At 33.7% G+C, this 12,168-nt stretch overlaps 1 protein-coding gene across 1 annotated transcript; it reads left to right on the forward strand.

Moving 5' to 3' along the window:
• LOC109843172 (mitochondrial uncoupling protein 1-like) lies at positions 6,407–11,412 on the forward strand. Its single transcript, XM_020412104.1, has 9 exons — positions 6,407–6,697; positions 7,925–8,143; positions 8,238–8,316; positions 8,407–8,540; positions 8,645–8,743; positions 8,823–8,927; positions 9,813–9,887; positions 10,936–11,022; positions 11,118–11,412. The coding sequence occupies exons 1-9, from the start codon at positions 6,617–6,619 to the stop codon at positions 11,151–11,153; spliced, it is 915 nt and encodes a 304-aa protein (XP_020267693.1). The 5' UTR covers positions 6,407–6,616; the 3' UTR covers positions 11,154–11,412.

A 12,168-nucleotide genomic window follows, 5' to 3' on the forward strand; every position in this document is an offset into this window, starting at 1 on the left:
ATCATGGGTAGCTCATAAAATTATGAATTTAAAAGTTATTTGACAATAGGTTAAAACGATAAAATTGACAAAAAATCATGAGTTACAACTCACAATCATAAAATTTTTCCCTTATAAAATTATTTACCAACATGTTGAGTTGACCAAAAATGACAAAAAATCATGGATTATAGCTCATGAAATTATGAATTTTGATCTTTATAAAATTATTTCCCAAGGGGACAAAATGATTAAATATCGCCAAAAATCTTGGGTAATAGCTCATGAAATCATAAAATTTGGAGACTCTAAAATTATTTGCCAATGGTTCAAGATTAATATATATGTCTAATAATCATGTATTATAGTTCATGAAACCGTGGATTTGGGTCTCTATAAAATTATTTGCAAATGAGTTGAAATAATAAAAGCTGAATTAAAACAATGGATTATAGTTTATGAATTCTAACTTTTAGTTTCCTCAAAATTATTTGCCAAAGGGTTGAACCGACTAAAAATGGCCAAAAATCATGGGTTATATAGCTCATGAAATAGTGAATTTAATATTCGTAAAATTATTTGCCAACAGTCAAAATAACTAAAAATGGCTAAAAATTACGGGTTTTAGCTCAGAAAATCGTGAATTTTTGTCTTGACGAAATTATTTGCCAATGGGTCAAAACAACTAATAATGACTAAAAATCATGGCTTATAGCTCATTGAATCATGAATTTTTAACTCTACAAAATTATTTGTTAACGGATCAAAACATCTAAAATTGACAAAAAAATCATGGGTAGCTCATTGAGTCATGAACTTTGGCCTCCTAAAATTATTTGCATCAAGTGAAAATGACTAAAAATAGCCAAAAATCATAGCTCATTGAATCATAAAGCTTAGCCTACATGAATTTATTTACCAACGGGTCAAAATGACTAAAAATAGCTAAAAATCATGGGTTATAGCTAAAATCATGAATTTTGGCCAACACAATATTACTTGATAATGAGTTGAAATGACTAAAATGGTTCAAAGTTTTGGGTAGTACCTCATGAAATCGTGAATTTGGCCATTACGAAATTATTTGACAACAGGTCAAAAAGACTAAAAATGATTGAAAACTATGCATAATAGCTCATGGAATTATAAAATTTGTCTTTTGCAGATAGGTCAAGACAACTAAAAATGGCGCAAATTTTTGGGTTATAGCTCATCAAATCTTAAATTTTGGTTTCCATAAAATTGTTCGGTAGCGGGTCAAAACAATTAAAATTGGCCAAAAGTTGTGGGTGATAGCTCATAAAATTATATGAAATTATTTACCAATGGGTTGAAAAGACTTAAATGGCCAAATATTAGCTCATGAAATTGTGAAGTTTTACCTCTATGAAATTATATACAAATGGTTAGACAACATTAAAAGTATCCAATAACCGTGGGTTATAGATCATTGAATCATAAATTTTGTCAATCGCGAAACCTTTTGACAATGCGTCGAAATGACTAAATGGAAAACATTTATGGTTAATTGCTCATGAAATCATGAATTTTGACCTCTAGAAAATATTTTGCTAACGGGTCAAAACAATTAAAAATGGTCAATAATAATGTATTAGTGTTTTATGAAATTGTGAATTTTAACCTCCACAAAATTATTTACTAATGGGTCAAGATAAATAAAAAACAACAAAAATTCTATGTCATGAAATTGTGAATTTTTCCTTCATAAAAATATATGCCAATAGGTTGAAATGACTAAAAATGGCTAAATGATGATTTATAACTCATGAAATCAAGAAGTTTGGACTCCACAAAATTATTTGTCAATAAACCCAAATGATTAAAAATGGCCAAAAATCATAGGTTATAACTTATGATATTGTGAATTTCTAGTCATTTCGATTTATTTTTTTGCTATATTTAGTTTTTTTGCTTAAAATGATCATGCTCATGATATCGTGAATTTTAGCCATCATGAAACCATTTGATAACGTATCAAAATTACTAAAAATGGTCAAAATTTATGGTTAAAGCTCAGTAAATTATGAATTTTGGTGTTTGAAAAATTATTTGCAAACATATCGAAACAATTAAAAATAGTCAAAAATAATGTGTTATGGCTCATGAAATCATAAATTTTGGCATTCTCATAAATATTTGCTAACAGATCAAAATGAATAAAAGTAGCAAAAAATTATGGGTTCTAACTCACAAAATTGTGGATTTTTTCCTCCATAAAAATATTTGCCAATGGGTAAAAATGACTAAAAATGACAAACAATTTGTTATAGCTCATTGAATCATGAATTTTGGCTTGAATGAAAGTATTTTCTAATAGGGAGAAATAACTAAAAATAACCAAAAATCATGGGTTATAACTCATGTAATCGTGTAGTCACCACAAAATTATTTTCTAATAGATTGAAACAATTAAAATGACAAAAAATCATGGACCATAGCTCATGAATTGTGAATTTTAGCCAATGTGAAATTATTCAAAAAAGATTGAAATGACTGAAAATGATAGAAAATCATGGGTCGTAGCTCACAAAATCATGAATTTTGGCTATCACAAAACTATTTGATAATGAGAAAAAAATGAATAAAGATGAAAAAATTATTGGCACTAGCGCATTAAATCATAAAATAATTTGTCAACAATTCAAAATGACTAGAAATGGCCCAAAATCATGGATAATAGCTCACAAAATCGTGAAATTTGACCATCATGAAACTATTTGACAATTGGTCAAAAAACCTAAATATAGCAAAAAATCATCGGTTATAACTTATGAAATCATGAATTATTGGACTCTGTGAATTATTTAGCAATGGGTTGAAACAACTAAAGTTGGCCCAAAATTATGGGTAATAACTCATGAAATCGGAAATTTTACAGAGTTGAAAATTCATGACTTTATGACCTATAATCAATAATTTTTTATAATTTTTTCTCATTTTGACCCAATGTTAAATAATTAAACACGGCTCAAAATTCATGATTGCATGAGTTACAATCCTTAATTTTAGTCATTTTTGCTCGATTCGGCCAAATATGAGATAATTAAATGAAGTTAAAAATTCATGATTTTCATGAGCTCTCACAATTTTTATTTAATTTTTATTGTTTTGACCAAATGGAAAAATTATGAGGATATTATTCAAGATTTTATGAGCTATAACCCATGATTTTTATCCATTTTCTCTTATTTTAACTCAATGATAAATAATTTGCAATTTCATGAGTTAGAATTAGCAAAGTTCAAAATTCATGTTTTTATGAGTTATAACTCTATAGGATGGAATAATTTTTGTTTCAAAGCCTAAAGATTCTACTAGCAAACTAAGTAGACGTTTGACCTTTTTCAACTTTGACACCGTGAAGTTCTGTTTTAATATCTTTGAGCTCCACTTTCTCCGAACTTCTGCAGTTTTACATTAAAACACCTGAAGTCTTCTTCTCCCCTCCCTCCCTTGCCTCCTCAGCCCTTATCATCTCCCTCCCGCCGCTTCTCTATCCCCCCCACAAACACGGAACTAGGGAATGTATTGGTTTTATTGGATAAGTGTAACAGGCGGCCATAATACACCGACTCCTTCCTGCTCTCATACTCTCTCCTCTCCTTTTCCCCTTCATTTTCACCTCGTCCTCTCATCCTTCCTTTCACCAATTCAATAAATTGTTTTAAAGAAACTTATCCTTCAATTGTTAGGATAAAGTCCATATAATGGCTCTTGTTTGAGTAATAACAAACTCTCATTTAGTACTAATATTTATTTGAGATGATATAGTACAGGTAAAAACATGTATATGAAGGTTACAAAGCGAAATAACCCATCTATAAATCTGCTATTGTGCACAGTACACCATCGATAGTTCAAGGGGCCATCTACGGTTCCCTATAGTCCATCGATGATTTAATTTTAACTTTCTATGATTTCTTTAGTTGTTCAGTGTAGACCATCGATGAGCCTTGACCATCGATGGTTCACTGTAGATTGCTGAAGGTTCTAAGGCTAAAATCAACATAAGATTATCTATGGCCAACCATCGATGGTGCTCAGAGAACCATCGATGGTCGGATTGCCTATTGATGGTAACGACGTATTTTGGCAGATTTTAAGAGTTAATCAAAACCGTTCATTGACCCCTTTCCTCTAACTTCCACTATGATTTTAATATCTCTTTCATTATTTATCAGAGGCTATATAAGATAGGAAAAGATTATATTTTAGAGAGGCTCTATGCTTTGAGAAAAGGAGAGTTTTTTAAGAGATTAAAAAGAGAGAATTTATTCTAGGTTTGTGAAGAATATTTCATTTGTGATTCGAAACTCCAGAGCCTCCTCAAACTCTTTCTCATCGTGTTCAACATTTTCAAATCATGTTAGTGAGGAGAGCTATCCTTGAATTCAAAATCATCATAGTTTCTTCATCAAGCTTCGCTTCAATCTTTTGAAGAACGGTTTGCTTAGAAAAAATGTTGTAAGATCTTTTTAATTTGTGCTTAAACTATTTTGGTAGCTTTGTTTATCTTGTTTTTACGACGTACTTAAGCCGGTGATAATTGAGGGTTGGGACTAGTTAGAGCTAGGTGTTACTCATCTATGAGGAGTTAGGTTATACAACTGGTTTCATGTAGATTTTAGGATGTGATCTTACAACCTAGTTATAATGAGGAAGCCCCTTCGTAGGAAGGAAGAATGGACGTAGGATTGTTATCCTAAACATTATAGAGATCTCACATTTCCTGGGTTGTTTTTTGGTTTGGCTGTTCGCTTTTATTTTTTATATTTTCGTTGCATATTCTGTATTTTAGTGAAAAACTATAGCAAACCTATTCCAACCTCCTCCCCCCCCCACCCAAAAAAAAAAAAAAAAAAAAAAAAACACCAAAAAAAAAAAAAAAAAAAACACAAATCCCCCCTTTTCTAGGCTTACACCTCAGATCTAGCATCAATTGCCTTGAGACGGGTTTGAGGGGACAGGTGAAAGGAGGAGGAAGAAGTTGTATAAGATGAGGGTGAGCGTGGTTTAATGGAAGGATAGGAGGTGAGGATGGAGAAGTTAAACAGAGGGATAGGAGATGAGGATGCGAGAGGTGTAATGAAGGGAAAGGAGAAGAGGGGTGGAGAGAGAAGAAGAAGGATGATGATATTTGTGGAATTCCAAAAAGAATATGAGCAGGATATGCCAGAATGTATGACATTGCAAACATGTAAGCAAGTTTAGATGGTTTCTATATAAAAAAAATGATAAGTATCAATTTGAGTAAAAGTAAAAGTGATTTGCATGTGAAAACTCTTTAACTTTATTAATATTCTTAAATTGCACCCGGCTAACTTCCCTGGGTCAATCTCCATAGGAAGAATTCTGCATTTTAGACTCCACAAATTGCGGTGATCTCAAACTTACACCAATCAAAATTTGTGCAATTAGCAAAAATGATAAAAATGTATAAACAAACTACTTTCAGAGCTAGAATGAGAAAATGTGGAACGAAGATAGCCCTTAGTTAAAGTAAAATGATCAGACCTTCAAACTGTTACAAAACCTTGTTACAAAACGAATATAGTCTGTTGACGGAATAAAGTATTAGAAGAGAGAGTTTGTAAATAAATAAATATATAAAAATAATAAGATTACATGTGAAAGGAATTTGCGTAATTTATCAAATCCAATATAAATGTGAAAATTACTTTAAAATAGAATTTCAAAAACTTGAAAGCTCTTCTAAAATATCAGAGCCAGGTTTCGATCCTAGGACCTGTGGGTTATGGGCCCACCACGCTTTCGCTGCGCCACTCTGATTTGTCTAACAACAACCATTGTCTTAGCTATAGATCTAAAATATAAGCCAAATTCCTGAGTAGACAACCCATGACCTTGGAAATATTAAAAACTATCGAAATATCGAAATTTAGCTATAGATCTAAAACATAGCTAAATTCCTGGTTAGACAACCCATGACCTTCGAATTATCGAAAACTATCTTGAGTTTAGGTGTAATAAAAAAACTCTTTCTCAACTTTAAGATATTTTTTTAAATAAAATCCACCTAATCTTAAATGCAATATTTACATGAGTGGGTAAAATTACACATGAGGATGTTTTTGCTCGTAAAAATTAATAAATTATGATTCACGCTCTGAGAGGATTTCTTGGGGGAAAAAAAATAGAAAGCTGAAGAGAGGTGTCAATAGCCCCCAAACTTTGAAGGGTGGTTTTCTGATACTCTGAAAACTGGGAGGGGCTATACGGTAATCATCCAAAATTATGGAGTTCTGCCGGAATAAAGTTCTTCAATTGGTCAGAATAATGGAACATGTCCCATTTGATGGGAGAACAGGTGCCAATTATTTGAGGACCCCAAAATCAATAAAATCCAGGGGTAAATTCGGAATAAAAGGTTTTTATCGTCAACGGATTATTACAACCGAATATCATGAGGGGGTGCTGACGAGGATCCAAAGGAATCCGATCCAATTTTGCTTCACCAAATTTACGTCCAAACTTTCCATTTCTCAGCTCCCCTCGATTCTACTCTATAAATAGCAGTCCTCAGAACGAAACCCTAAAGCCCCAATTTTTTTTATTATTTCTTCTCTCATTTTCGTCGAATTTTGGGTTGAGGATCATGAGGGACGATGGATCGAAGGTCGAGATCTCGTTCGCTGGGAGGTTTGCGAGCAGCGCGATCGCCGCTTGCTTCGCTGAGGTACGTTCATGGAGATCCAATCGCCTTTGTTTGTTGATTTTTCTTTTTTTTTGGAAAATTGCAGTTACTGGAGGAATTTCGATCTGCATTGTTGAGTATTATAGTTGGTTGACTTTGTACTTGATTCGTTTGGATCGTTAATGCTGTAGTTTTCTTAGTTACAGGAGCTTAAGCAGTCTGTTATTGATTAAAGGATTATTTGCATTTTGGTACTCCAAAGTTTCACCCTTTTGTGCTTTGATGACCTAAAGTTCTGTTTTTGACAATTTAGTGCCCTAACTTCCTTATCACTTTTTTATGAACTTAAAATTCGGTGGACAATTTGTTACTCCTTCGCTTTTCTAAGTTGATATTCTTTATCAAAATCAAGATCGACTTTTTTACACTTAGGGGTACCGAATTGTCAAAAGAGAACTTTCGGGTATCTAATTTACGAAAGGGTGAAACTTCAGGCTATTAAAGTGAAAATAAGCCGTGACTAAAATGATGGAGAAAGAAGTTTCCTTAAACTACTTAGTTTATAAAAGGTAGCAAATTTATTCTGTCTCCCTTTTAAAAAAAAAAGAAGCTTACTATTTTTTCTCTTTAGATTTTTTTTTTTTAAATTTTTGGTGGTTGAAGCTCTCTTAATTTTGTGACACTGCGTAAAAGATTTAATAATAAACTAGAGAAACTATTCACGTAGTTCAAGAAAATTTGGAGGCTGGGGGGTCCCTATCAATCATTTGAATGAGTTTGATCTAAATACGATAGAAATGAGCCTGAAAGAATCACAAAAGATCATAATTGGCCTATCAATCTCCTACCAATCAATTTCTAGACTAATAACTACATGACATATCAGTCAATAAAAAAAAATTAGATAACCATATTTAACTCGTAGAAATAAATACTTGGTTGCTTACAGATAGAAAGTTAACACTTTCCAAAGGGCACATATGCAGCAAATATCTTTTGAGGGTACTAATCTTGAAGGGTGTATGCGTAAAAAATCACCTGAACCCACCCCCAAAGGAACTTACTTCTATAGATTCACAAAGTAGCTATATTTTTTTCATGATAACTAAAAAAGTGTTTCGCTCATTAACTCAGTGATGGTTTTCGTGCAAAAGCTTTGAGAAAAATGACATAATTCGAGAACTTCTCCAATTATTTGGATAAGTCCATGATCAGATCTAGACCAAGTTCTAGATTAAACACTGATTATCATTTTCGGATCTATTGCAGGTCTGCACCCTTCCCCTGGACACTGCCAAAGTCAGGCTTCAGCTGCAGAAGAAAGCAGTTGTCGAGGATACACTGGCATTACCTAAATACAGAGGGCTGTTGGGAACTGTCGCTACTGTTGCTAGAGAGGAGGGTTTAGCCGCACTCTGGAAGGGCATTGTTCCGGGATTACATCGTCAGTGTATTAATGGAGGGTTGAGAATTGGATTGTATGACCCGGTAATCCCAGCTATCTCCTTAGATCAACATTAGATGGATCGTGTTATTTACAATTTATGCATTACAACGTTTAGAATATGGATTTACTTGGCAGGTTAAAAATTTCTATGTTGGCGATAATTTTGTTGGAGATATTCCTTTAACCAAGAAAATACTTGCTGGGCTTACAACTGGTGAGTACGGAAAATTGGTACGAGAGAACGACACTTGTTTGCTCGTCTTTATACTTGTTCTTGACATATGAATGTGTTGTGTATCTATAGGCGCACTAGCAATTGCCGTAGCAAATCCAACTGATCTAGTGAAAGTACGACTTCAAGCCGAAGGGAAGCTTGCTCCTGGTGTCCCGAGACGTTATTCAGGAGCTCTAAGTGCTTATTCTACAATAGTCAAGCAGGTTTTGCTTTGAGACTTAACTTATTATCATCATTGTAGCAAATTTAACATTCAGCTGAACTTATCCTTAGTTTAAGGTCTGCTGAGTTTATCTTTACCTTGTAGGAAGGAGTGGGTGCTCTATGGACTGGGGTGGGTCCTAACATTGCACGGAATGCTATAATAAATGCTGCAGAGTTGGCCAGCTATGATCAAGTGAAAGAGGTATAGACAGCTACTCATCTTTGTTTTCTGTTTCCTCTTTCTTGTTCCATATTTTTCACTCCAATCATCATGTCTGCAGACCATACTGAAAATTCCGGGATTTTCAGACAACGTTTTCACTCACCTTTTATCTGGTCTTGGGGCTGGTTTTTTTGCTGTCTGCATTGGCTCCCCTGTCGATGTGGTAAACTTTCTTCAACAGTCAATCCCAACGTTATTCTAGTGATTACTATCTAAAGGCATTGAGTGTTTTGTACAGTTAGCAGTAAACTTTACCATTGTTCTCATTTTACTAGTAACATCTTTCTTGGAACATAAGAATTTTTCCACATGTTAGCATGTAGTGAAAATTGGCATATTTTTGGACTTTAGACATGATATCATTTCCATTTTGCTGTACTTCTTTTATTTTTAAGGGGTATAAGGATAAAAGGCAGAAATGACAACTTACCAACAATATACTACATTCTTTTCGCACTTTTGATAGCATGCGGCTCAAATTAATGGATACTTCGCCATGATCCCACTCCCTAGTTGAATCCTTTGTTATGAGGAAAGGTTGTTTCAGCATGTATTTGTGTTTTTACTCTCAAAAGCATGCTTCTTTCATTAATACCGTATAGAGGAGGCATTCTCGCTCTAATGTAGAAAGGTCATCCACCACAAGAGACCTTCTTGAAGAAGCTTTAACTTATTAATCATGGTTGGGAAATACTTCTGTTCGTTCAAAAATTATTCAAACTTCAAAAGTTTTTCCATCTTTTCACACCCTAGCTCAATCCTTTCTGAAATGTTCTGGTGAGCTCACCAGCATAAAGAGTTATTCATCAATGACTACCATGTTAGTTGTAATATACCTTCAAGTTTATCCGTGATATAAATTAGAAGAATAATTTCACTGTAATTTGTTCAGTTTCATACAAAATGATATGTGATTATGTTTCTTTAGTGCTGTATGTAAACTAACGTCAAAAATCATTTGCTGCTCCATTATTACATTGCCTTTGAGAAGAAGAAATTTTAGCATATATGTTACTCTTCAGCTGAGCAAAAAGATGTTCGTTTTCAGGTTAAGTCAAGAATGATGGGAGATTCTGCCTACAAAAGCACACTCGACTGTTTCGTCAAGACAATGAAAAATGATGTATGTTCTTCTCATTCATCTTCTTTCTTTCATTGCTATCACAAGGAATTAGATGTTATGATTTTTTGTACTTTCGACCGTGTTTTGTTGTACCGTGTATTTGATTCTTGTGACTTTCCAAATTTTATCAGTTAACCCCTTAGCATCTATAGTTTTCTGGTTAGTTGGTTAGAAACAAATTGATGTATACACCAATGTTGAAAGTAACGATAGTATACAACATAATTTCTCCTGGAAAAAAAAGGAAAACATACAACATAACGCTCTCTCTCGTGAGGTTAGAGGGCATATAGCATAACACATAAAATCGGTTACTTGTTTCCTAATTTAAAACAAAGGAAAAATAACCGTAATGATTTTAATAAATAGGAGCATGATTTCAGATAAAAAATTAAAATATTTTTAAAAATAAAAAAAATTAATTTAATGCATACTAATTTACTAACAATTCCCATAATAGATGTCCGAATATATCATCACAAATTCACATATCTTGTCAAATAATTCACATTCTTCACAAATTTTAAGTTCACAATCACCAGCATATCACGACATTGAGAAAAGCCCATCAAGGGTTAACAAACAATTCAAAAGTAAATATTGAAATATTAGGTCTTACACAAAGCAAAAGAAGAAAATACTTTCGAGGTTCTACTATAAATTATATTGAAATAACATAGGTTATACTGCAATAACGCATGTTATATCAAAATAGTGTACACTATATTGTAATAACGTAGAGTTACTGCGTATTTGAGTCATTATAAATGTTACACAACATCTAAAGTTTTTCAAGTTACATAACGTGAAATAACAACTTAGGTGATGCATGTTTTTTTAGTATTGGTACACGCATTACAGTCATCATTCATATCCTTTCAGTCATCAGACTTCAATGGCCCCTTTTGCTGCGTTCCATTCTAAATGAGTGCTGGTATACATGCATTGTGCGCATCTTAGAATATTGCATGTGTGATGTCTGTAGAAACAATTTGTATATTCATATGCAGTCATCTACTATTAGAAATATAACAACTGCTACCTACAGGGACCATTGGCTTTTTACAAGGGATTCATCCCAAACTTTGCTCGGTTGGGCTCATGGAACGCGATTATGTTTTTGACCTTGGAGCAGGTAAAGTGATAACAAGTATTTCATAATTTAGAACTAGAATTTATCTGAGTACTGGTCTTACCCTTCGTGACGTTATTGTTGGCTTTGGCTGACAGGTTAAAAAATTGTTTGCAAAAGATGTGCATGCATAAAACATGAGTATGCAGTGAAGAATTTAGCGTGCAGCAGAATAAAAGTTTCCTCGTGGCGATTTCATTTGCCAGCATGATCTTGGCAGCTCCGACAGAGGGTATCATAGTAACTCTTGTGGTAAAACACCGCAACGTGTGTTACGACTTTCTGACAGATTTGAGGGACCTTAAATTTACCCCCAACAAATTATGGGGAATACAAGTGAGAATGGACGCTATTGTTGTCCAATCTTGCTTGCTACTGGTAACATTTACAAAAGAAAATAAGAAGGGGGGGGGGGGGGGGGGGGAAATGGCTGGAAAAGGGCGGGAGAATGTAAGTTTTGGCTAATTTCAAATTTTACTTCTGATTACTGAAGGATTTAGTGCATAATTCCAGATATTTGTTCTAGTCCGTGGATCACAGTGATAAATGACTTATGTCTGGCAATGGAATACCATATTGTTTCTCACTTCTTTAGGACGGTATGGAAGAGAATAATGCTAAGGCTACACTCTCCTAAACTTCTTTCACATTGCGAGAGAGTGAAAAGTTGGCTTCATTATTGTGTCATCAATTTTGAAAAAAAGTAAAAAAGAATGGAGCCCGTTACTTTTCTCTCTTGCAATGTGAAAGTAGTTTAATAGTAGTAGTTTATCACTACTCTATAGAAAATGGACGTTTTTAAGGGTATACTGGCTGGATCTTGGCGTGATCAGAGAATAAACCTTAGGTTTTAGTTAGTGTTATTGATTTGAGGAAAAAAACTTTCTTTACTCCACAGAAAAGAATACATTATCTCTTTAGAAAAAATGCACATATCTTTAGAACCACCTGCATGCGACATATCTCATCAGAACCATCCGCATGCGAGCAGAATTTCTAAATCATTGATGAGTGGGTTGAATTGTCTTTATTACCCCTCTACCCCACTCATCGATGATTCCGAACCCCGATTGCATGTGGGTGGTTCAAATCAGCATGTACGTGGTTCTAACAAGATATGTACGTGAATCAACATGCGACTGTTCAAGC

This window comes from Asparagus officinalis, chromosome 5, assembly GCF_001876935.1.
Source record: "Asparagus officinalis chromosome 5, Aspof.V1, whole genome shotgun sequence".
In the NCBI taxonomy this organism is placed as follows: Eukaryota; Viridiplantae; Streptophyta; class Magnoliopsida; order Asparagales; family Asparagaceae; genus Asparagus; species Asparagus officinalis.

What these genes read in the sequence shown, in the direction of transcription:
- LOC109843172 (XM_020412104.1), top strand. Translation starts at nt 6,617, where the DNA reads ATGAGGGACGATGGATCGAAGGTCGAGATCTCGTTCGCTGGGAGGTTT. An exon ending in ATTCTACAATAGTCAAGCAG is followed by an intron (nt 8,541 to 8,644) that starts GTTTTGCTTTGA and finishes TTTACCTTGTAG; the next exon opens with GAAGGAGTGGGTGCTCTATG. An exon ending in GCTATGATCAAGTGAAAGAG is followed by an intron (nt 8,744 to 8,822) that starts GTATAGACAGCT and finishes TCATGTCTGCAG; the next exon opens with ACCATACTGAAAATTCCGGG.